We start from the raw sequence: 26,542 nt of genomic DNA on the forward strand, positions 1-26,542 counted from the left end.
TGGCCTAGTATTTCTGGAAGGCCAATGGTGAAACTTAGGTACTCAAATCTATTTAAACTTAAAGCCTAGTTATGTGAATGCCAAGCGTGTTAAAGTGCATCCTGGTTTTTGGTTTGGGCTAAGCTGTCCTGTAGCATGTATATAGTAGAATAATTGTTAATGTTTTCCATGTGGTAAAGTGTCAGTTATCCTGAAATGGTTCTCTGGGATTGTGAGGTTGAGGTGTGGAATTTTTTTGTTTGTTTTTGTTTGTTCTGTTTTGTTTAATTTACCACAGTTCTTAAATATTTTCCAAGATGGAAAACAGTGAAGCAGTGAAGTTCCATGGTTCTCTAAGCTTGACCCATGTTGTAATAAAAATACAAGATGTTGCAGAAGCTTTGTATTAGTAAATGCAGCTCTGTGCTATATGAAGCTGTTTGTGCTCTATGGCTCTCTACCACACACAGCTGTAGATCAGCAGCAATCATAGCATCCTAAAGGGGACCACTTATTCAATTCTATGCAGTTTTAAAATGGGATTGACTGCACTATTATCAGATACTGCTAGAAGATGCTAAGGAAGCTGAGTTGCTATGGCTGTGACTTTAAAACTTAAATAAGGTGCCTTATTTATTGGATTCTAAGGACCTGAGCACAGCTCAATTCCGTCCTGTAAAAACTGTTTTGCCCATGGGACTGTCCTTCAACCGTCCTCCAGTTTTAATTTGTGAGAAAGGAACTTTGAGTAAAGTAAGCTGTGCTCTCACTCATTAACTAATTAAGGCAAGATTTCATATTGGCTCTAAAAGACCATTTCATTGAAGCTCAGGGCAAAAGGAGAGCAGTTGGCAGAAGAAGGGGGATTGAATGCATCTGTATGTAGGTGTCTGAGGTTCCAGTTACTGATGATGGAGCCCTGGGAGTTTTATGCTGACCCTACCTGAGGTATGCACATCTGTTCAGTCAGGTGACTGGTTTCTTGCTCCATTAACTGTGTTGAATAGCTCTGCATTGGTAGTGATTGGAGAGTGGACATCTACATGTGAATGTTGGGGGTTTTTTAAACCTAAGTTGGGAGCCTTCAGCTGATGAAAAAAACATCATTAAAACTAAGACAATATTCTGAAAAGGCTGAAATTTTTGAAATCCTTCTTTACACAGTCAACCCCATCACCCCTAGTCCTGCAGAGTAATATAAGGAGAAGACAGAAATCCAGAAACCCTTCAGTCGTACACATTCATTTTCCTGTTACATGATTTTAAACTGGGAATAGTTTATGTGAGGATTAGGAGGACTTTGTGGTAGCCTGCAGTTGGTCTGGTTGTGCACTTGTCTGCCTGTGGGTCTGTGCCCTGCTTTTGCTGGGCACTGTGTTTCAATATTGTAGGCCAAAGTTCTTCCAATAGTTAATAGCACTGTAAATTATTTTAGTACAAAAAAACCCCACCAAATCCCATGCTAGTTTTTTGTAGTGAGATTTTCCTTCTAGTGTTTCTTTTAGTATCCTGGCATACTTCCCAAAGAATGCTGTCTTAATGATTCATACAAATATTAATGTTAACAGAAAGAAATAATTTACCTTGAATGGTTTTAAGGAGATAGAGCACTGAGAAGCTTAATGTTATCAAGCTTGAAAATAAATCTCAGCTATTAGAGGAGATAAGTAGTTTTTTGTTCTTTGGGCTTATTTGTAAGTCTATCTTGAGAAAGGTAGGTTAAAAAAATCTTCTGGTGCTTTCATGGAGTCTGAGATCTTTAGTGAAATTTGGCATTATAAGTCAAGCTGAGGCAAGATGCTTTCCTACAAAACTTCTGTGTAGCAGCTTCTGTTCTGCTGTGAGTGAAACCCCTGTGTTTTGGAGTCTTTGCACTGAGGAAGGCCTGTCCCACTGCAGACAGCGTGGTATTCTGGTGGTGCTTGGTGCTTGGCATGGCCCATTGGCCTCCTGAAAGAAGAATGTTTCCCTTGGGATCAGAAAATTGGGATTTGAAGTTTAGTGTCTCACTCATTGGGTCTCATTTTCATTGTGTCGTTCTCATTGGAATGCCTGGACTATTGGGTCAGGGGTTGTTTTGAGCTGTAAATTGTGTGCTGTCTCCTAGTTGTTTGTTTGTGCATGTATATTGGAATTTGGTCTGAATGCCTTTTTAAAAAATTTTTTCTTTCTGTGCATGGCTTCAGAAATTCTGTGGTGATCTCAAGAACTTTTTCCTGATAAAACTAGTGCATGTAGTTGTTGTGGATTATTTTTTGTTTTCTGTGAAACTGGCAGGCATCTGCAAAAGTCCTTGAATTCAATAAATTGTCATTTCTTGGTGAGAAGATATAAAAACAAACCCAAGTAATCATCATTTAACTTCTTTTAGGCTCTTTTCTTTCTGTGTAGACTGAAAGATAAACCCAACCAGAAACATCAGCTAGGGAATCATGAGTTATGGTGCAGCACTGAAGGGGCTGTAAGTGATGTCTTTGCTTTTATTAAATGAAGAATGTGAAATACCTTTTGCTTCTCTGTGGCTGTGCTTTATGCAAAGTAATCCCTAAGCACATGTTAAAAGGAAAGCAAAATTCAAAATACTCTCATACTTGCTGCTTCTATAAAGGATTCTGTTAGTTAAGGTATCCATCCAGGTGTAGGCTTACTGGCAAGGTTGCCTCAGCTCCTCTCTCAGGCTCTGATGACACCTCTTGGTTGTAGCTGTGCCATCTCCTCTTTATCCAAGACAGGTGTGGTTCTGATGGTAGGAATATGTTGGACCTGATATAAATTCCTGCAAACTGACAGAAATGTTCACTAAATTTAAGCATCTCATACTATCAGGTTTCTTTCCCTCTTCTTACATGTTTGTCTTTAGAATAATAAAATACACTTTTGAACATATTTACAAAGTTCATCTCAAGATGATACTGAGAGATATTTTTTATTTAGCTGTATTTAATTTTAATTTTTTTAAGAGATAAACTTAGTGATCCACCAATCCAGTTTCCCAAACAAGATTGCCACTGGGGCTGATAGTTACAGATCCAGGAAACTTACACGCTTCTACCTGTTACTGCCAGCTGCCAGACGGACCCTGATGGTTCTGATTTTCCTACTGTAAAGGCAACTGAATTGGTGCTGTTGACATCAGAGTTGACATTGGATATTATCAGTCTGTGAGGTGCAGCTGGTTCCTGGGTTTGTGCAGTTTGAGGCTGTGATGTATGAGTGCTAGTTGCCTGTGTCTGTAGGAGGTGGTGTTCTGGCCCACCTCTGTACAGGGAAGATGACATTTCCCATGGCAAAGGCACCTTGTTCCCGAAGGGTGGTGGCTCACTCTGTTAGAGCCTGTGTGTCAGACCTCCAGCAAAAGCTGCATTAGAGTAAGGGTGCATCTGAGAGCTGACTCCAACAGTGTCCCCCAAAACTGAGGCCAGCCACAGTCATGACAGTGCTGGTGAAGAGCCTGAGACTGGTGGGTGATGCTTGCTTTATCCCTGCTTGTATGAGAGGAAGGCAGTGTCTAAAAAGAGGAGGAGGAGATTTTGTCCATGTTTCCCATCTACCAGTGACAGTATGCCTGTCTCCCCAGAGCTCCCATCCACCCTGCAGGCTCACAGCTGCAGCACATTCCCTTTGCTCAGCAGCTCTGCTCTGCCTCTGGCCGCTTGTCCTTGTGGACCTTGCCTTCAAATCTGCCTCCCTGCCTGCCTGGAAATCTTGGCTGGCTTTGCCCAGTAATTGAGATGAAGGATTGCTGTCCCCCTGGACTAATTGCACATGTAATCTATTCTTTCCTCTTCTCTAGGGCTCCTATTTGCATAGAATAAACACCAAGCACAATAAAACCACAAAAAACCCCCCATAAACAAAAAAAAAAAACCAACCAAACAAGAAAACAAAAACCAACCAAAAAAAAAACCAAGCAAAAAAGCCAGATTTTGCTGTTTAAATGAAAAGAGATAAAGGGCAAAAGGAAGGAGAGGCCAGAGCAATTTTCTGCAGTCATTCTTTCTAGATGCACATACTGGAACTGTGAGGAACACATGCTTTTCTCTATGAACAGCTTTTCTCTATGAACAGCAGACCTTCCTATCACTGGGAAACTAAACACAACACTGAGAAACTAAACACAACATTGAAAACTGTTTAGTAGAGTTTCATCCTGAAAGGATGCTGTTGTACTATCATTGCACTGTATGAAGTTGACTTCTTTCTGTATAAAGCTTTCTAGGAGAAAATCCAGTCCTATATTTTGTGACCCCCTGTGGTTCATTGGCATTTGCTGTGTGCTAGGCAAGTCCCTCTGGTTCTTGCACTCAGAGTGACTCTCACTGGCATCCTATGCTAATTGTGTCAGATAAACATTACTGGGAACATAGCAGCTGAACAAATTTTCTGTATGTATACTTACATATTAATTGGTTTCATCTGGAGTGAAACTGTGCTGATCAACTCTGCAAATAAATAAATGGTTGTTAAGGTTTGATGCCTGTTTCCTGCTTAGGAAAGAGTACTCTGTTTTGTTTGGTCAAGTTGTGACAAAACTTGTTTTCCATATGATATGTGGTGGACTTGACAAGCAACTGTATTTAGTAATTCATTTCTGAAGCACAAATAAATAATAGAAGTTATGAAGGCTCTGTTTAGAGCTTGGGTTACATTTGAGTAGCTGAACATGGTGGTTTTCCTGGGTTAAAACCATGTAAATGTTATTGAATTCTTAGTGACCCGTGAAACAAAATATTATGGATGCCAAATTAATAAATGAATGCTACTTGTGGTTATCAACATACGCATTCATTATGTTCACTTTGTCCTAATATTTAAATCTGTTAGCGTCCAGATGCAAAGTTAAGAGCAGAAAAGTGCCAGAAGTCTTTATGTGTCCTCCATAACTCATATGTGCGCCTGTGCTAGGTGAAATATGATAATCCCATTTAGAGGAGTGCTCTCATCTTGGATGCTGGAGAGCCTTGGTTTAATGTTGGAGTACACTACAGTTTGTAGTGCTGTAAGAAACTTATGGATAACATATAAATGTAAAAATAGAAATTCGAAATGAATTAAAGGGACAGGGGACCTTAAAAGAGTTAAAGACAGGCACCCCACTTACATGAAGTCCCTTCTGCACTGCTTGGAATTACAGGGAGTCTTCATTGTGAGACGAGGTTTTTAGCTCTTACTCTGGGAATGTCTCAGTGTCACTGCTGTTATGGGCTGAAGTGTGGATGGGAACTGGGCTCAGAGTTGGCATGACAGCCACAGGAGTGAGGAGCCAGTGTAGTCCAGCACTCAACACCAGATATAACAAATGGTGAAAAATTAGGTGGATGGTACTTGTGGTGATTGGCAGCTTGAACACTCCATGAATGTTTAGAGATACATAAAGAGGAACATAACACTGTTTTCATTTGTGGGCTAATGGGTAGAATGAGGGCATTGATCTGCTAAATTTCCACTCTGATAAGCTTGTAGTGTATATGCTGGAAAGAAAGGGGAGGATTTCCGATTCTTAAGCCTGTAGAGATCTGATTTTCTTGATGTGGTGTTTATCTGAATGGCATTTACAGATTGATTATATGAAAAGTAAAAAGTGATTCTTAGTTGTCTGGCCCATATTAAAATCAGTAGTTTCAATATGGAGATAGTTGGTTTATGAATAACTGTGCTTTAGAGTGGGTCATTATATCTCCTTTTTAAAAGGAGATATAACTCCAGATGCTACCTTCGATTTGGAATAAGAATGTGATTTTATGAAAAGTTGTATGGAAAATTGTTTTGTTGGGGGGGGGGAGAAATTGAAGAACAGTCCTTTTTGTTTTGCTAAATAAAATTTTGTTGCTGGTATATAATACTGTTGGGGAAAAAAACTCACTGAATAATGGAATGTGCCTTTTGCAGGAATTTTTTAACATTTTAATTGCAAAAACTCTTATTAGAGCATGAAAGAAATTAGTATGAATCTTCAGAATTGCATTTGCTGCTTCTTAAATGTGCAAACAAAATTTACGGTTCTGTATAAAAATAAGATGGGAAAGAAATGTATTTCATATTTTTGTTTGTTTGTTTTTCCTTTTTGTAATAGGGCTTTATTTGTCCTCTCTGTATGAAGTCTCATGGATCAGCAGAGGAGCTGTTCAAGCACTATGAAGCAGTTCATAATTCTGGCATTGATTCAACTCACGGAGGGGAAGGTCATCTGTCACCAGAAAGGTGAAACAGTACTCATTTATGCATGTGCTTTTGTGCTAGTGTTGAGCTGCTTCTAGTTACACTGAAGGTTTTATTAATTTGAACTTATGCAGTCAAGTATTTAAGTGTTCATGTCCCATTTCCAACTAGAATTAAAAGGCATCTTGTAGCTTACGTTGTCTGATACTGCTCTGACAGTAGGTGAAAATCAGATACATATGTTTGTGGTATTAAGCCACCTGTTTCTGGTTCAGCAGACAATTCAGCATTATAGACCAGAATGATTTTTACAAGTGTGGCAGAAAAAATGTGGGTTTCTCCTAATTTCTAACATAGAGCTGAAATATCATCATTGGAGAGTGGAGAGGACAACCCTAAAGATAGGGAAGAAACCCAATTTTGTCCCTAGTTAATTAGGGTACTTACTGGGGAATTACAATATCAGTATTTGCCTAAATAGCTTCCCTTGTTACCTAGTTATTTGCAAATCTGAGAAGTTTCTGTGTGTGCAGTAATTCTCCTTCTATGTTTCAGAAAATCTGTGCTGATCTTCAGAAATCTTAACTAGTTTATTTAATTTTTTTTGCTCAAAACTGTATTATTAAATGCATCCATAGGAAGTATATCAGGTTGTTGCTTTTTTGAGAGCAGTGGTATGTAGCAGGAATTGATAATGTGAAACTTTCTCTAGAAATATTAACTTAGTAGTCTGAGTTGCTTTGGGAAGGTTTTTCTTGGGCATAACATTTTTATAGGTTTCCTCTTGCTTCCTGCTAATCCCTTTTCTGTTCAGTGCTGGTTTAGTGCTGCTGTAAAGAGCAGTCCATGCTGCTGCTTTGTCACATTCCCCCAGACTGCCGTGGCTTGTACACAGGAGATTCAGAGTGAGCAGCACGGAGGTACACAGCACATGACCCTGTGGCTTCTGCTGATCCTGGGAAGTAAATAGTTCAGATGTTTTCTCACAAGCGGAAATGTGGCCCAAAATGACAAATAATTACATTGAAAGAAATACGTATATTTGTGTAACTAACTCAAGAGAGGGTGACTCCTTGGTGAGAAATGAGTGTGGAAGATAACATATCTCAGTTGTTATCCAAGTGCAGATCTGTATTTGATCTGAGCAAAGCTGGCAAGCCAGTACTGAGCAAAGTTGGCAAGCCAGTAGGAGCCAGCATTAGCAGAGGTCTTGGATGACTCTTTTCTTGTGGATAGCTGCCTTTTCTCTCAGCTTCTGCATCAAAAGAAATCAAAATTGAGGCTTTATACAGGATAAAGTGATAGGGTACTAATGAAGTCATATTAGGCTTCTGATGTGCACATTTATTCAATAATGAATATTCTTTTTATGCCTGATTTAAGTATTTTTGGAGTAATTCAACTTAGACCTGAGGTGATACTTTTGTAGGATAATAGCATTCACATGGGGGAATTATTGGTCATAACTATATTGTTTATATAGTTTATGAAATACTTACTTTTATGCCTGTAAATTTCCAAAGTCAGGGAGATGTTGGCTGGTGAAATTTAGTTATTTTTCCCTGGCTCATGACAGTTTAAGGACAAGTAGTTTTGTTTTCCCTCACATAATTGAAAAAGTGGATGAGGTCAGGGAGTTTAAATGGAATAAAGCGAGTCTGGTGAGAACCATTGTGTAACACATGAGCTACATTTTTCTATTAGTGTGGCATTCTTTATTGCTACTCATTTGCTTGTTTGCTTGAGAAAACTCTCATTCAACATAAATATGTTTTTCCACGCCTTGGAATTCCACATTAAAGAAATATTGTAGCCTGCAGCCGGGAGCCACCCCACTTGCTCTCCATGTGTGAAGCTTATGTGCAATTCTTAGGACCAAAAATGGGAGGTGAAATTCCATATGTAGTTAATAGGAGAAGTCAAGTACTGGGAATTACGCAGTTTCTTCTTCCTCCCCCTCCCCAGTAAATGATGATGAATAAGTTTCAGGAGTAAATCATGTAACTCCCCCAGTGTGTTTCAGCAAGGCCATCAGTACTCAATACTAGGGTGGAGGCGCTGGCTTTACAACTGGGAAACTGAGTGGACCATAATGAATAGGCACTAAGGATTTTCCAGTTGGTAGTCTCAGATGTGCTGAGAGGAGGAAGGGATTGTCACAGTGACAGCAGAAAAGGAGATTTGGTGAGGATTTGGATGATGGGAAGAAAAGCAAAGTTACAGTGCCTGTAGCGATCCCTTAACACTAATTCCGCTCAAAACACCCCCCACCCCCCCACTCCCCCACTCCCCCATGCATTTTCCACTGGTTAAACTAAATTCAGGTTTCTTTTTAGAATGTTGAGCAAAATTTTGTTGCAGATATCAAGGCAACTACTGTAGAAGGCTCCTTACATTGCAAACTCGTTCCTTTCTCCTCCCTTATCTCTACTACCTTATTTCTACTACAAACTAGCTTTATACAACTCAAACCCTTCAGTGTATTGTGAAGACCAGAGCATATTAAATGCTTTGGTATTGCAGGTCTGGTATATGTTCAGTCCAACTTCAATACAGCTGACTGTTCCACCTGCTTTTTTATTTATAATCTTAGATCTGAATGTCAGCTCATTGACTTACTTGTACTGATGAGAAAGTGGTTCCCTCTTCTCCACCCACAACCAATGTACAGGTTTTGGAATGCAGCTACACCGGCCCCAGTAAAGTTGTATTTGCAAACTTCCAGTAAATCTATCACACAGGCAGAATAATGTGTACATAACAAAATTTTCCTTTGAAAAAAAGTAAATCTCCCAATATCGCATGTTTGTTTTGTCATTAAAATTGGTCCACCTTGGAGTTCTTGCTCCACTGGTTCAAATGCATGTTTAACTTGCTGCTTGATGACCCTGACCTGATGTTAATATGCTAATGTAGATTGAATTTATTCCTCACCAGTTTAGCTAAGGAATAACTTACTTTGGTGGTTTATTTTCTCCTAAGTATGAGATAATTTGAAAGAACATCTGTGGAGGAGGGGATAATGCACACCAGCAGCAATAAAATTATATGGTATAAAACTGAGAGGATTTGTTGGCACTGGTACCCTGACATATATATTCTGTGTAACCCTTAGTGTTGCCACCATACAAACAGTAAGAAAGAGTATTTTTGCATTATTTTAATGACCCTTATGTTCTTGGTTTGGAGTAGCTTTATCTCAGTAATGCAACATTATTCTTGTGTGTGTAGTTGTTTAACTCTGTAAGGAGACCTGTGATTTTGAAGGGTTCTGTGTGAATCAATTACTAACAGTTATAGCCTCGGATTGTGTGTTCTTGTGTGGCTGGAGGCTTCAGCATGAAATTTGAGAATTTAAAATTCTAAGGCTTTAAATATTCAGACCATTAAGTGAATATGTCTGTGGGGCATACCAAATTGCTGTGTGGATGAAAAATTATGTAACTGCATATTTCAGGAGTAAGATAGCGTGCTGTTGCTTAACAGTGTTCCATGATATGGAAAGTGAAGGAGAAGAAACCTGTCCTTTTTTTAACAAAGGCATGCAAACCAGTTAAATGTTCCAATGCATAGCTTTGTCATTCTGAACTCATGTGGTTGAGCTGATACGCTCAACCACTGAGCTGATTTAGATTTACATTCTGTTCTCATGAGACTTTTTATTCTTACCTATTTCTTTACTTATCCCTTGAATATGTTTAGCATTTTTCAGGAGATGTGCAAAGTGATATTAATCTTGTTTGTTCTAAGTTTAAAAAAACCTCTAAAAAGAAATATTTGTAATTATGTAAGTTATATTTATGAAGTACATGCTATCAGTCTAATTACTTAACATGCGTTACAACTTGTATGTAATTGACAAAATGTAACGACCTTGTATTCATTTTCTCCACTCTGTGGATATATTTATTCAGAGATGAAGTACCACTGCTCCGACAAGAAGTCCAAGACTTGCAAGCTTCGCTGAAGGTTGGAAATGTATTTTACTTGCACTTGGTTCTTTGTTTCAAATTGAAATGTTCCACTGTGTTAAGCAACCAAATTTATAGTCTCTCTCCCCATCTTCTTTTTTTTTTTTTTTTGTTATCATTTTCCCCCTCAGGAGGAGAGATGGTATTCAGAAGAACTGAAGAAAGAACTAGAGAAATTGCAGGGGCAGCGGCAGCAAGTAATTGCTTTAAAATACTTGAAGCAGGTTTATCGTCAGCATTGACATTGAAGATTAAAACCTTTTTTGTAAGGCACGTGGCCTGATTTAGTTAGTTCTGTAATTTAAATATTGACGTGTTCTTGCAAGCAAAGCCAGTTATCTCTACATAATGTAACTGTATATATGGAAATGTAAAGAACAGAGTCAGAATAGATAACGATTCTTCCATACTACTCACTGCAAGTTCAGTTCAGACTTTTCCTTCTGTTGAGCTTATTCAGAACTCAGTTTATTAAAGAAAGTAAATTGAATGTGGTGTTTCATCTTTTATGAAAAAAGGCTATGGAGTCCTTTTTGTAAAGAACTTTTGGAAACCAGCAGTGGTATTTCATAGGTATCCAGCTGAGCTCAAAAGATGATGCAAGGCAAATTGTAGTGTGTTGTGCCCTAAAGGAAACTTGCTTTTTTTATTACTATGAGCTGCTTAGATGCGGGATAGTTACAAACCTCAGAAATTGCTTTCTGTTAAAGCTCCCTCTCAGGATGTTCTTGATGTCTGTAACCTCTGTTTTTAGGACAGATTTCTATATTGAGGAAAGGGAGGGGGAGGGTATTCTTTCTGGAGCCTTATGAGTGGAAACCTTAATAATGTAGTGATATAGAAATGAAAAGTCATCTTGGCCTTTTCCAGTCTTCCAAATATAACTGTTTGAATTCAGGTATTTTTATACTGCTGTGCAGTATTTGAGCACAGAAGTCCTTGTTTCCCTGTCTTTTCCAAAAAATTGATGAACTTTGGAAGTAGTAGTTTTTATTCCTACTGTCTAATGGTGCATTTATTCTGTTTTCTTAAGGAATCTAAATCTGATGGATTGACAACAGCTACGTCAACAGGTGGCTAACATTTTATTATAATAATTTCTGCACTGCTTTGGAATTTGGTTTAGCTTTTAGGTAAATTAGCACTTTTGGTAAATTAAAGAGCTAAAAAGCTGGAATGTTACAATTACTGGCAAAAAGTTAATTGTAAGATCTCTTAGGAGCTATTTATGTTAAGCAGTGGTCTGGGGAAATGTTCCAGGGGCTCAGGGTTTGAAATTTTTAGAAGCAAAACAGGAGTTCTGAATCTGAAAGCAGTTCTCATGAGGCATCTTGAACACTTCTTTAATAATTTCATATATTCAAGCAGTGAGATATATACTACAGCACAATACTATATAAACTATAGCATTTTTCAGTGATGGTTTTATGTAGTGTTTTTCTGTGCTCATCGCTAGCAAAGAAAACAGTGAATATTTTTTTGTTTTGAAGCACCATAATTTTTGCTCCATGAGGCTCTCAGAAATAAAATTTTCCCTATTTGTACATAAACTATCTGACTGATATCGATTAAAGGTTTTAATTATAGTTCAGGGCTTGGAGTTTAGCATCATGTCAGAGTGATCTGCAGGGCTATTTGTGACCAATGAAAACCAATATGTACTTAATCCTGCAGAGTACTCAGCTAGTGACAGTGACATCATGCTTGCAGATATTTAACTTCAGTAAAGTTGTTCGCCTTGCTAAGATGATTGGATGTTCAGGGATTTTGGATTACATATTCACTTCTCATGGTTAGTTATGGGCATGAGGAACTGTATTGTCCTAGTTCTTCTAGAAAATAATACTGTTCTTTTTATGGAAATAGAATCATTAGAACGGCAACTAGAAGAGATCCAAGTAGAAAATTTTAACATTAAACAAATGAAAGACTTATTTGAGCAAAAAGCAGCACAACTGGCCACTGAAATTGTGGGTAAGTGTATTACCATGAGATCTGATTATCTTCTTTCCTTGTGCAATTTGTGAAAGGGATCATTTATTCAACTTCTTTCTTATTAGATCTTAAATCAAAGTATGATGAAGAAATCAGCCTTCGGGAAGGTGCGGAACAGAAGGTGATGAACCTAAGACAAGAACTGCAGAAAGAGAGAAGTACAGTAGAAGACTTAAAGACAGAGCTGGTATTCACATCACATTAATGTTTTTGTTGTTTTCAGGTCAAGGGAGGCATTTATTTAAATGTTTGCAAACAGTTTTAAAGCAGTCAAATTCTGTTGAATTTGAAGATGTCTGCTTGTGGACTGAAAAAATTCAGAGTACCATTGTTTTTGATCTGCATTTTCAGTGTTTTTCCAGTGAGAAATTATATAAATTGTATGTTGTTTCTGACATATATTAAAATCCACCCTGCATTATGTTATAGACTTCTCATTTGATGCTCTACCATTCAGCATTTCTGCAGTATATTACACATATAGATGTACTGCACAGACCTGAACTTGGAGCATGCCATTGCTGACTTCAAAATCTATCTTTAGGTCACTTTTTCCATGAGGTGTTATGCTCTGACTGTCCTTGGGCAGCTGGATTTTTAAGAAGTGCTCAGAGAGGTGTTTTGTGACACAGTGGCTGAAAATCTGGCAGCTGTCATCATCATGCCTATGTTAATCTTGTCCCTCTTGTGCTTGGCTGATAATACCAATGTGTGTGTATTCCAGGATTTGGGCTCCTGATGACTTTTATATTCAGCCATGGCTCCAGGGAGCAATCCCAGTGACTCAGCAAGTTGGGCCACTTCTAAAGCAGTAATGCAAGGAATTTCCTAGTTTCTCACACTCAGCTACTGCTTAAACTCTGGAGGAAAGTAGGACTTGTTTATCCCCCTTCTTCCCTGTAGCTGACTGCCCTCAAGGGCCTATTGGCCTTGCCCAAATGCTGGACCTATCCATTCCTCCCTGTTCAGTTGCTTCTTGTCTTGCCTTTTCCTTATCATTTATTCTGTTCCTTTTCTCTTCTAAAGATGCCAACACTCCTTTTCTCTGCTCTTTTTAGGGCTCCTAGTTGCTACCCCTCTCCTTTCCCTCCATACTGTTTCATGCTGAGGGATGTTATGGTGCTTGAGATGCAATTACCCACAGATTTTACCTGTGGGTTTGGTATGAGCCATATCTGATATTATCTTCAAGACACTGCCTTCAGCTGCCCTTTTGTTTTGTTTGTGGTGATTTTCTGAAATAATTCTTGAAGACAGGGGCAGTATCCTGTATCTATCCATCTACCTTACATAAAACTTGCAAAAATTAAATCTTTGAGACAATTTTCCTTTTGTCAGATTTGGTTGAAATCAATCAGCAAGTTCAAAATTTAGCAGACAAAACCTAAAAACTAGCCCTTAAATCCTGTTTTCTTTGGGAATTATAAGCACTTCTCCGTGGTTTTGGGTTTTTTTGGGGGAGGTTTTGTATCTCTTTTTTTTTTTTTTTTATTAAGCCTCGTTGTAATACTGTATATGTCACCTTGTCTATAAGGTGGATATAAGGTGGATGATTTGATAGATTTTTAGAAATTACATTGACTCTGGAAGCATGTCTGCCATTGTGATGTTTGTTGCTCACTGCTCACAACTTTTCAGCTCCAAAGGCCTGGTGTGGAAGATGTGGCTGTCCTGAAAAAGGAGCTGGTCCAAGTTCAAACACTGATGGATAAAATGACCCTGGAACGTGAAAGAGAATCTGAAAAGCTGAAAGATGAGTGCAAGCACTTGCAGGCTCAGCAGGCTAACTCTGAGGTATAATAATCATGCATAATTATAATAATAATCATACATAAAGATGTGTGTTCTAGCTTTGCCATGATTATCATATGAAAAATCAAAATAATAACTAATCATAATGAAAAAGCATTTAATTGAATTTTCTCACTTCTTCAAAAGTTTCGGTTATTCTGCTCTTCCATCAGTTACAACTTCCACTTCCATACAAGCAGAAGAAAAGGGAGGCAGCATCTCAGATTTGGATCTTTAAGGAGATCTTTACTCCTCAAACTGTCTCAAACAGCTCCTGGCTAAAAGACAATTTTACTAAGTGTTACTCATAAGAAAATAAGAGCTGGGAGTCCTTCATGGGCACATTGGCTGCAGTGCTTGACATAAATGTTTGGCCATGTTTCATCTCAGCTTTACTCTTCAAGAACACATCAAGGACTGAAAGTTTAAAGTGATTTTTACACCATTCTTGGCTGGTTTTACAGGCTGGCTAAGGATACACATATTAATATTGGTTTTCAAAGTGAATATCTTTAAAATAAGGTAAATGCTCAGTATGGGTGAAAATAACAAAAAATCATATTAGCCCTATATGAGCATCTTCAAATGCTGCAGGAGAGGGATGTGAAGAACAGTGTAGTTTACAATTGTCACCTAAATCTGTTGGGTGTTTATATCTTTTTTCAGAACTGTTCCTGAAACCAGCATCTGCATCTTTCACATGAATATTCATACTGAGCAGTTCCTTTCATCTTTAATTTTTTACTATATTTGCTCCTGCATTGTGAATGTGTAATGAAAACAGCTGCGCTGCTTTGGAACTAAGCATTGCTGTGAATCTCTGCTTATTGGGATTTGTTTCAGTATCTTATAAATCTTCAATAAATGAAGCAGCTAGGCTTCATTGTTGACTTGAGTGCCCAAAGAAGTAAACAAAATTAGTAGCCTAAATTGAGGGTAAATTTAATAAAGCCAGGCCTAGTGGTTTTTTTGTTTGGGTTTTTTATTCCCCTCCTACTAAGCAAAGGCATTAGAAACACTGGAATATTTATAAAACAAATTTGAGGAAGTGTGCAGCTTTTGCAACTGCTTTCCATCTTTCATTCATCCATTTTATCCTTCTACTTTCTAATAGAGACACTTAAATTTGAGGTAATTTTTTTTTTGAAAGCATTTAATTTTCATAGCAAATTTCTGTCATATCATGACAATTTCAAGATGTTATTGAAGAGATGCATTCCTGGTTTTTTAATGGTTCATTATTCATACAGACACATCAGCAAGAAAATACCAGAATGTGTTTCCCTGTTAAGAAAGAAATGGGGGATGGTCTTACTGAATTGTGACCAAGAAATGGATCTTTATGCCTTTAAATTATGTTTCTAGTTGGAAAGGCTGCAGTGGTGTCCTTTGTAAGCTACCTGCACATTTTCTGCATTATATTCTCTCAGTGTGAAATAACCATACTGTTTTCTGATAACACCCTGGAAGGTTTAGCCAAAAAAGACCAATCCTAGGATGTGTTTTAGCTAACAGCTCTGTTATGAGACAGTATTGTGAAGCACAGGGTTACAGAAAGTCAGTTAACTATATGCAGTCATGTACTGTGTTCTTATGTTCTCTTTGGTGTTCCTTTTTCTGTAGGAAGGTTGTAAATTTGATGGTCATTGTCTATTACTTCTGTTCTGCTTTAGTTCACTATTGAATTCAGTATTTATGCACTTTTGAATTCAGTATTTATTCACTATTGAATTCAGTATTTGTGCTGAAATCTCTGCTTATGAGAACAATAGGAAAGAAAACTTGTTTATAAAAGGTTACTACTATATAGCATATTTTCAATGGGTGCATTAATACACAACATGTTTTAGGGTAGCTATGCCCTAAAGTGCTTTACTTGTTTTTTTCCATTACTGTATTCAAATACTGTGCAGTCATTGATATATTCTGTTCTGTACTGATGCTGTTTAATGGGGTAGTATTGTTCCTCTGATTATGCTGACCTGCAGGGTTGATGTGTCCAAAAGTCACACACCAAGTTTGCATCAAATGCCAGATGCTCTTGCTTCTAGAGCCTTTTCCAGCACATTTCCCTTCCTGAAGTGGCCAAGATTTTGGCCATGTAACTGCCATGACTTGGAAAGGTTTCACCTTTGGCTAGAACTGTGATAATTATTAATGGATAATCTGTTATGATTTTCATCAGTTTTGGGTTCAACCTGGCATTTGCTATTGGATTGAGTCAGATTTTTGTCTTCCAGAATAGGACATAATGAATCTCAGCTGGGAAATTACACTCAGTGATACTTCTGATGGTGCTCTGAGCTTAGTTTACTGGTTATTTTTTCCCTAGGCATTTTATTTGTATAGAAAATGTATTTTTATTTTACTACCAGACATCTTGCTTTTGTTGGATTATGCATGGAAATCTTTGTTTTAAATGTGGATTTTTCTGTTTGTCTTTTCAGGCTACCATTAACCAATTAAGAGCTGAACTTGCCAAAGGACCTCAGGAGGTAGCTGTGTGTGTTCAGGAGCTGCAAAAACTTCAAAGTTCAGTCAAAGAGCTAGAACAGAAGAATCAGGTGAGAATGCTTTTATTTCCTGTGCTTGTCAGCTCACATTAAAATGGAAACACATCACACAATGCCTTTGGAGACACTGAAGACTAACTTCTTGCAGGAGCTGAGAATTCCTTTGCCATTTTGTTTAACAATTGGATTACGATAATGTGCAAGCAAATACTGTATTTTAATGATCATCATACCCTACAACTGAAATTCTTTAGGTTGCTATGATTGCAAATTTTTAATAGCTGTAGCTCATGCTTACCTATCATTAAGCAGAATTGCCATCTCACACATTAAAAGTAGTACCCCTGGAAATAATACATTTGCCTAAAAATCATAGTTTGAAAGATATTCTCAGTTCTCTTTGTTGGCTTTCCAGTTTCTTAGCTTTTAGATTATACTTTAGTCATATTTTTCAGGCCATTTACTGGCATAATGAATGGTAGAAAATGGAAATTAATTCCAGAAATTTCTCAACTTACGTTCTTTGAGAGCTGTTACCAGAGCTCTTTGAGCTTGCTGCATTTTGTATTTGTGTTTAGAAGTCATGTATTGTGGAGGTAAAAATGGAAATAAAGGGAGACAGGAAACAAGGACAAAGATGTGTACAGCTTCATGTTGCATGTTACACTAGATATGAACTGGATATAACATACATGCATCTACTAGAGCCTTGTCAGCCTTGGAAAACGAAAGGGCAGGGACCAAACAGAGTGTATTTAGTGTAATGTAATATTAAAGCATTTGCAAAAAATATAAGAAGGTACAATTAAAATTTGGTAAATGAAACTACCTTTAGCAGGATGACTCTGTTTGGCTCACTAAATCAAGTGTGGAACTGAAAAAGTAAGAGTTGTCATGCTGTAATTTTCCACAGACCAGCAACAATGAATCAAGCCTTTGGCAGAAGTGTGCTATACAATATAGAGCCCTTTCCTGAATCTGTTGGTATTCCATTAACAATGAGGAGTGAAACAGATTAATGCATAAGATAACCACACATTAAGAGAGAGTCCTCTGCTATGTCAGGTTAATGCCAAACACCACTTGAGGAATTGGAAGAGGAGACGTGGCAGTGAGCTGCTTTTCCTCTCGCAGTTTTAGTGACTTAAAGCAGTTTACAGCCATCTCTTAATGCAGCTTTTTGTAAGGTGATATCCATAAGAATTATATGCTAGCTAAGGAATTTTGGCCCTGGAGGAGTTGGACCTAGAATTGGAAAAGGTAAGATAGCTTCCAATAAGAGAAATTGCTTCCACTTTGAACAGTGTGTCATCCTTGAAAAATCTATCAGGGAGGAGCCATTAATTCATGATAGAGCACATTATATGGAGAATATATAGAATATAATACATTTGATATGAACATTGATTTATAACCTAGTTGCAATGTGAGAAGATATTTCTGTGCATTGATATGAAGTTTTTCAAGCTCATGTACAACCTCAAGCAAGAAAGCTGTTTCTTATATTTTCAGAAGCTATACTGAGAAAAACAGAGGTATATATAAGTATATAGGATAAGTTTTCTGAGATCAACTGGACCTCTCTCTTTGTCATTTTTAAAGCACAGTAATTATGGGGCTTGCCTTGCCTTGCAGAGGCCAGTAAGGGCCTGTAGCCCAGAAGATAGCTGGCATGGAAAACTTTTCAACTTTTCCCCAAGCAATTGCAGTTGTAATTAAGTTGGTTTGAACATTCAGGGAAAACAAATTAATTTTCAGGATACAGAAATAGAGTTTGTGTCATGTTCTCAGTAAGAGGAAGTGAATTTGTGTGAGAATATAAAAAACAGTATTTCCAGTTGAAACTGTGTGCTGTATGGTCTTCAGAACCAATGTGTGTAATAAAAGATACAGGTTAATATTTTCTTTAATAATGTTTTTGTACAAGCTCTTCACTGTTCAGCAGCAACACTTACAAAGAAATTTGAATAATATGTTGAACAGGTGCAAGCAGAATTGTACTTGAATTGCTGTGTAACTCTTTACAGAGTCTAACTGAGAAGCTGCTGAAGAAAGAACAGGACTACACCCAGCTGGAAGAAAAACACAATGAAGTATCTGTGAGTAAGAAGAATGTGCAGGCAAGTTTTCACCAGAAGGACCTGGACTGCCAACAGCTTCAGGCGAAGCTGTCTGCGTCTGAAGCCTCGATACAGAGATTGCAGACAGAGCTAGGTGAGAAGGCAGAAGCAAGCCAGAAGCTTAAAGAAGAGTTATCTGAAGTAGAAACAAAGTACCAGCATCTCAAGTCAGAATGTAAACAGCTCCAGCAGCAGAGGGAGGAAAAAGAGCAGCATGGCCTGCAACTCCAAAGCGAGCTCAGTCAGGTAAGTTTCCTTAAGCCTCCTAGACCATCCTATTTGAATGGTTCCTTAAAACCATCTCATAAATTAAAAAAACTGCATATGCATATTTCTTATGAACATGCATTTACATTTCCTTATTTGAAGGAGAGTAAATAACCAGCACTTGTATTTTACTACTCTGTAAGAAGTTTGAGAAAAGCAAGTCTTGGTTTTACATTAGAACCAAACAGTGTTTGGTTTAAGTCTGAGTAGTGAATGTAGTAGGGAATACCTAGTGTGAAAAGCCAGGGTAATGTGAAATCTTGATATTGCTTCCTTTGTGTTTCTCCCCAAACATATCAGCTATGTTGCTGATAGCTGGGAAAGCATCCAGAGCATACATCCCCCCCACCAGAAGCTATTATTCTGCTGAGTCAAATGACTTAGAGCTAAGTAGGACTTTCATATAACATTGAGCATTTTGAAACTTGAGGTTGGTTGAATTCAGTTTATCTTTTTTTGGAGAGTAATGTGTTAGACTGGAGAAATATTTGTGTATCAGTAATCATGTTCAGACTTGAGATGTAAAAAATTATATCTTTATTTGTTAGTATGACATACTTAATTTTAATCTTGCTAAAACTTATTTATGTTAAAGTGAGTGTTTTTGAGTTTTCAACCCCTTGTAAAATCTGAAACACATCAAGTTGCAAGCTCCCTGTGTATAGTTTATCTTGGAAGAACTATGACTTGGCTGAACCACATTTATGTGTGTATTACATCCCCAGAATGTCCTTCCTTCTCCCATCAGTCTTCTGTCAGGGTGAGAGGAGATAATTATGTTAGTTATCTGCATTTGGTGAAACTGCCTGGGCAACAGAATCATAGCCAAGAGGTTGAGCTGAAATCTGTCTTCAGCCTCAGAGGACATTTTCAAGAAGGATTTTTGGGGTGGGCAAATTAAGGAGGAGGATGGTGAGTAAAGCATTGCTGAATGAATTCCTATGATAGGAAATGGAGGCGTGACACATTCTCTGGTGATACCATTGGGAAGGAAGACAACCAAACAAGCCACTGAACTTCAGGATGTGTTTTAGAATTGTATGATAAAAGAATACTGCAGGAAAAAAAACCCTTTGTACCTGGTATAAAAGAAAAGCTAAGCATAAACATATTCTCTTTTTTCTTCCTGCAAAGGAGAGTTCATTTACTGTTGTACTGGAAAGACTAAATTCCTCGTATTTTTTCATTTGGTACTTCACTGGAGTTGCCTTTTTATGCATGTAGCCCATTAGTTTACATTTAACATTATGAATTCTGTTTATGGAGGTATATGTAGAGTTGTTTAGTCAAATCACATTTTTTAAGAATCCTTGTCATCTCAAAATTCATTTGAATGAGTGCATGTCTGGTTAAGTTTGTATGTGTTAGAATTTGGGTGATGCGGAAGAAGTGATCTTCATGGAAGAAAATTCAGTTATAATGTTGGCTCCGGCACAGCAGTAGGAGGAGGGTGTGGGTGAGAGAGTATGGACTCCTTCAGTTTTTAAGAAGTGTTAATTGCTAATAAATTTTGTTGAGAAAATTTGAATCTACTTGATTATATCTTTCAAAGTCTAGGTATTTTCTCATGATTTTTTTTGCATTCTGTAGCATAGGTTAATCCTGGATTTTATGGTCCTGTTTACTTAAATGTCATCTTAAAGTTCTTCAAAAATACTTAACCATGTCTGTAATAAAAGTTACTAGTGTAAAATATTGTTACTGATTTCCCTCTTTCCAAACATTTTCTCCCAGTATCAGCGTAGCAATGAAGAGTTAATAGTTATCTTATTGCGCCCTTTCTTCAATAGATTTTTTCCTACAGTTCTTGTTTGTATTTTCAGTGAGGGGGAAATATTTATAATTTGGTGATCCTGCAAGAAAAGACGAATGTTCTTAGTTACTGGAAGAGAGATTATGGTCTCTTTCCTCATCCTATCCTCCCTCTTCTCCTACCTCTTTTTTAACTGTACAGTCACTGTTAGCAGTCAGCATCTTGGCCACATGCCAAACAGCTTTTCACTCATGATTTTTGTGGTTGTGGGCAGATAATATAGTTTGATTTTTTTTAAGAAGGTAAGTCATGGATACATTTATTTCCCTGCCTCCAAACCCTTTAAACTTTTCCACTTTTTGATAACTTGAGCTAAATTTTGACACGTGGCCCAAAGGACTTCAGTATTAAGTACTTCAGTGTTAAATTCTTTGGGAAACAGCAGGAGAGATGCTTCATCCCACCTTAACACCTGGGTGGAAAGTGTAATGGTATCACAATCACTGCTCCTTTTTCTGCTCTGCTGGGCAGCCAGTTGGTCAAACAGTGATTGCTTGCAGTGGACAGTAAAATTGGGCTGCCTTTTGCATAGATATTAGTAGGGATTTAAGGGAAGCTGAGGAAGGTTTAGGGGTATTGAAGGGAGGACCTGGAGTTAAAAGGTGAATGGTTCAAGGGCCTTGAACATAAATGCATAGGGGGGAGCAAGCTTCATTCATAGCTTTCCCACAATCTATGCAAAGTTCTTGCTGTGCTGCAAGGTCTGATCCTTTCTCTGGTTTTGCACTGAGTTAACAGGTCATTGTGTGCTTGAACAGGTCCGTGTAGAAGTAGGCAGGAGGCAACCCAGGACCTATAGTGACAGTTTCATGTAGAGTGAGCTGATTTTATGAAAAGAGCTTTTTAGAACAGTGAATTGTAAAAGGCCATCCTTGCACTTTGAAGATGGTGCAGTACTGCTTTTGATGACTGATAAAATCATGAAGCAGGTTTGTGTCTAGCTGGAAGAGCACATCCACCTACTTACTCTTTGCTGCTGGAAAGTGCTGGACTGTAAGCCACTGAAGTTGCCATGTAGCCTACACTGACTGTTCATGTATCTCTTCAGTGCAGAGAATGAATGCCATTGATGTAGCCAGCTCAAGCTAAAAATTTCACTCTTAATATTCTAGCAGAACAGTGTATTGTGGGAGGCAGTGGAGCAGGTAAAGGCAGAGTGCTTCAGCCACTGGCTTCACAGGAGTCAGTTGGTGAACTGGATAAGCCGAGATGGCTCAAAGCATCATTATTTTACTCTATAGTCCTTATGCTTTTGAAGGACCACCCTCTTCTTGTTAAATCTCTGTGACTTGTTTTGAAGGGCTCCTGTAGATTAATAAGGATGTTTCTGGGTCCTTCCAACCCACTTTTTTGAATATCTCTTCTTGCCTGTGCCATTGATGCTGTTTTTTAATATGATCTGTGTTTCTGAGGTGTATGAGGTACATGCAGGAGGTCATGGACTTGTTTTGATCTGGATTATGAAAACTTCCTGTAAACATTGCATGAAATGAGTCTGTATCACTGTTGGCTAAGGAATGACTGAAAAAGTGGGTGACTCTTTTTTGCAGTTGCACAGTAAACTCCTAGAAACAGAGCGGCAGTTAGGGGAAGCACACGGGCGGCTCAAGGAACAGAGGCAGCTGTCCAGTGAGAAACTGATGGACAGAGAGCAGCAGGTGGCTGACCTACAGCTAAAACTTTCTCGTGCTGAAGAGCAGGTAGGGTTTTTTATGCAGATTCTATAGTTTGTTCTGGTGATATATCTGTACACACACTTGTGGTGATACTGCAGTTTATAAAGTTTGTTTTCATGGGAATTTCTTTTGACTAATACTGTCAAGGACTTACAATAAAATTATCAAAATCTGCTTAGACGCTGCTTGTCTTTACAGATGTATGTGTATTTGTGGTGCTTAACAAATAAAAGCTGTGCATTTTGCACTTACAAGCTTTGTCTAAGGGTCTTGTGAAGAAATGACTTAGGTGCACAAAGGCCTATATAGGTATTTTGGTATGTAGATATTTTTTTAAGATAAAGCCCTACATGAAGAAAAAGTAAGCATGGTACAGCAGGTCATTGATAGTTAATAATCAGTGGGGGTTGGATGGGCAGAAAACACTTGTTTTATTAATTTTTATTTGTTTTAATGGATATCTTGTATGTGTTGCTGATTTTCTGCTGGCTGTAGGGCGATTGGCCAAATATCTGAGTGGTATGTTGTCAAAGCTTTAAAATTTCTGTAGCTAATTTGCAAAGCCTTGACTAGTATAGAAGTGGAGAGACTGCTAAACTGAAGTTGCTACTAAAATAATGACTGATAGTTGCTACTGAAATTGCCAAAAGTATTAATAATGTTGTTTTTCAAGTATCTTTATTATCAGTCATGTTACATCTTAACAACTATTGCAAAAAAATACTAAAAATTTCTTATATTTTAGATTATTTGAGAGCTAAATTACATGCTTCTGATAATTCTTTTATAGTTCTTGCTTGTGATATAGAATCTCACCGATTAATTGTAATGAATGCTTTGATTAGATTTTGATCTAGTGTTACAGATTTTTGTTTTTATACAAGTTTTTAAAAATCCATGTTTACACTAAAATAGAATGAACATTGAGTTCAGTTGGCATTCTGAGTGGTGCTTTTTTTCCACTTATTAGTGTGGTTTGTTTGGTATTTGGTTTTGGCGGTTTTTTTCAGCTAAAGGAAAAAGCAGCAAATTCCACAGAATTGCAGCATCAGTTAGAAAAGGCAAAGCAGCAGCACCAGGAGCAGCAGACCCTTCAGCAAAATACAACAGCAAAACTACGAGAAGCCCAGGTAATGTAGTTATGTATCCTCACATGAAAGTGGAGGGGTTCCAGGGTTTCATTATGCTAAATACTTCTTCTTTCTAAAAGTGACTTGCAGGAATTATATTAGTTTCAAGAAATTAACTTCCAAATCTGGAATAGAATATACAAAAAGTGTTTGATAAATTTATCCAATATTTTATGCATTAGGCCCAAGTTTTAAGGTCCTTATAATTAAACACTATTATCTTCTTGTCTAGAATGATCTGGAGCAAGTACTACGACAAATTGGAGATAAGGACCAAAAAATTCAAAATCTTGAGGCTTTGCTTCAAAAAAGTAAGGACAACATCTCTCTGCTAGAAAAGGAAAGAGAGGACTTATATGCAAAAATTCAAGCTGGTGAAGGAGAAACTGCAGTTCTTAACCAGCTACAAGAGAAAAACCATGCATTACAAATACAGGTAAGAATGTCAAGATCTGGTTCTTTTCATTCATTCTCATTTTGGAATCTTGTTTCCTTTTTTTTTCTCTCTCATCAGATATGACAATAATATTTGCTATACTAGTCTATTACTTTAAACTTGCTTTAAAGATCTTACTGTAAATTTCACGCGATTTGTGTTTTGGTGACTTCCATGCTATCAGCATAGGGAAAGCAATTCCTAGATATTTCATCTGTACATATGCTAGTAATATGTACTTCCAAATAGCCATACAAATAACCTTATATATATATTTGTATATGTGTATGCTTGTAAAAAGCTATAAATATAACTATATGTAAATAAAAATAATATATACATTTGTTTCGCTTATTTTAAAAAGAGGCTTGAATCTGGCTTTCAGCACTAAAATTCAGTTTAGCCTGCATCGGTTGTCTCCTTAGTATTTTGTTTCTGTTACATTAAGGCCAAATTGACAATTCTCTTTTGCTTCTATTTTCAGCTGGTAACCTATTTCAACTCTGGTGTTGTGAACAATATAGCTTTACTGTAATGGTTCAGGAAAAGAAATGTGATAGCATTGAGTCTCCAGAGCCATAATAAGACACACTAAAATTAAGTTTTTACTTCCTTGGACATGCTGTTCCAACCTTCTCACACTGTTTTTTTTTTCCACTGCAGGTAACCCAACTGACAGAAAAGCTGAAAAATCAATCAGAAAGTCATAAACAAGCCCAAGAGAATTTGCATGAACAAGTGCAGGAACAAAAGGCACATCTAAGAGCTGCCCAAGATCGTGTGCTTTCCCTAGAAACAAACATCACTGAACTAACCAGTCAGTTAAATGAAAGTAAAGAGAAAGTGTCACAACTTGATGTGCAGGTAATGGATCTCTGTATTTGATGGCGATGAAAAATTCTGGGTGTGATTTCCCATTTGGGAAAAGATGCATTTTTCTTCAAGGAAATGCATGCACTAACACATGAATACTGCTGATTTTACTATTAAACTTACTGATGGCTATCAAAAAACTAGAATGAGCTATGGTAAAACAGATGTTTTAGTGAAGTACAATTTACCTTTCAGGTAAAAGCGAAGACTGAATTGCTACTTTCAGCAGAAGCATCAAAAGCTGCTCAGAGGGCAGATCTACAGAACCATCTGGACACTGCCCAGAATGCACTGCAAGATAAACAACAGGTATTAAGCGGCACATAAATTTTCTATGTTACCTAAAAACTGCTTAAAAGCCTAAGAATAGTCTATTTACAAACTCAATGAACATATGAATAAGCATTGGGAAATGATAACTTAGAATATTTTAACCATGTGGTATGCATTCAATTCCTTTTGCTGCTCCAGAGCAGATATACTTCACAGTGCAAGGAATTTATTTTGGAGTCCACTCCTTGCTGTAGGGTTATTCTTTAGAATCTAAGCTTTCCTTGGGTATTCTGGAGGTATTATTCAATTCCTGTGTGTATGCTATGAAGAAAAGATTGTAGAACACACTTACTAGAAGCAAAAACTCCTAACTCTTACTACTGACTCAGATAAATGTCCTATCAGCTGCTGGTATTCAGAAATAATTCTCTGTGGGCCAGCTGACATAAAAAATCAAAAGGCTGGTGATAAAATTACATGTTTTTTAATGTGTTTTAATCCTCGGGAAGCATTTTACCGTCTGTTGAATCAAATATTTGCATAGTTAAAATCAGTGCTGCTGTGTTCTTCATGGAAACATCCAGCAGATGTTAATATGTTACTATTTTGTAGCATGGAAGTGTAATTAGTCACTGTAAACAGGAGACAAATTTTTGCAGCCATTAAATAATTAATTAATTACTAAATACATCACCTTGGTTGGAGAACAGTGAACTTTGATGTAGCTGTCATAGTGGTTACTAGGTGAATGTGTTTGTGTCTCTTGCAGAATTTATTTGTTTTGTGTTGGACAAAATGTTGTGAAATCATCCCTGGTATGTGGGGAACTGAGCATTTCCATATTATTGGCTTTCCTCTTTGATGGTTGATTTCATGACAAAGAAAGACATCAAAAATTTTATCTCTGTTTTTTAATGTCATTTTGTAGTTACTGCAGTACTAACTTGAGGATCTAGTGCCTTTATTATCTACAGTTCCTCTTCCACGTACAACTTTAAACACCTTTGTTAACATTTATCCCAGAGCCTGTAAGATTTGAGAGAATATTGAGGCTTTAAAATAATTTTTTCAGTGAAACAGGAACTTTCTGCATGTGTTTGTGCTTCTCCTTTCAATATCCTACCCCTCAGAATAAAATATAAACATTATTTTCCTTTTTAATTTGAACACATCAGATACTTTAAAGCATATATGACATTAGTAATTTTTGAAGTTACTTAAAAAGTAACAACCTTTGTATTTTGTTTTACCCAGGAGTTAAATAAGGTCAGTGCTCAGTTGGATCAGGTTACAGCTAAGCTGAATGACAAGCAGGAATACTGTACTCAGCTGGAAGCCAGTCTTAAAGAGTACAAAGAAAAATGCCTTTCTTTAGAACAGAAAACTGAAGAACTAGAGACACAGTTTAAGGTTTGTATTGAACACAATATCTGGACCTACAGAAACTGATCTCTGCTGTTAGGCAGCATGTGGTAAAAGCTGTGCTCAAATTAGGGGAGAAGGATTATATCAATATCACTGTTATGGGTTTTCTTTCTCACTAATG

The 26,542-nt window shown here is 37.4% G+C and overlaps 1 protein-coding gene across 2 annotated transcripts in view; it reads left to right on the forward strand.

The window, feature by feature from the left end:
- EEA1 (early endosome antigen 1) overlaps positions 1 to 26,542 on the forward strand; it is a 61,372-nt gene that overhangs the window by 15,429 nt on the left and 19,401 nt on the right. For both annotated transcript variants that reach the window (XM_030959772.1, XM_030959773.1), the window contains 15 exons: positions 6,053 to 6,180; positions 10,053 to 10,107; positions 10,241 to 10,306; positions 11,143 to 11,182; positions 11,976 to 12,083; positions 12,170 to 12,291; positions 13,743 to 13,898; positions 16,343 to 16,459; positions 18,436 to 18,774; positions 22,159 to 22,308; positions 23,295 to 23,414; positions 23,647 to 23,850; positions 24,514 to 24,714; positions 24,919 to 25,032; positions 26,251 to 26,406. In XM_030959772.1, the coding sequence (XP_030815632.1) occupies positions 6,053 to 6,180; positions 10,053 to 10,107; positions 10,241 to 10,306; positions 11,143 to 11,182; positions 11,976 to 12,083; positions 12,170 to 12,291; positions 13,743 to 13,898; positions 16,343 to 16,459; positions 18,436 to 18,774; positions 22,159 to 22,308; positions 23,295 to 23,414; positions 23,647 to 23,850; positions 24,514 to 24,714; positions 24,919 to 25,032; positions 26,251 to 26,406 (2,076 nt within the window). The remainder of the gene's footprint in view (positions 1 to 6,052; positions 6,181 to 10,052; positions 10,108 to 10,240; positions 10,307 to 11,142; positions 11,183 to 11,975; positions 12,084 to 12,169; positions 12,292 to 13,742; positions 13,899 to 16,342; positions 16,460 to 18,435; positions 18,775 to 22,158; positions 22,309 to 23,294; positions 23,415 to 23,646; positions 23,851 to 24,513; positions 24,715 to 24,918; positions 25,033 to 26,250; positions 26,407 to 26,542) is intronic.

Source organism: Camarhynchus parvulus, chromosome 1A (assembly GCF_901933205.1).
Source record: "Camarhynchus parvulus chromosome 1A, STF_HiC, whole genome shotgun sequence".
NCBI classification, from domain to species: domain Eukaryota; kingdom Metazoa; phylum Chordata; class Aves; order Passeriformes; family Thraupidae; genus Camarhynchus; species Camarhynchus parvulus.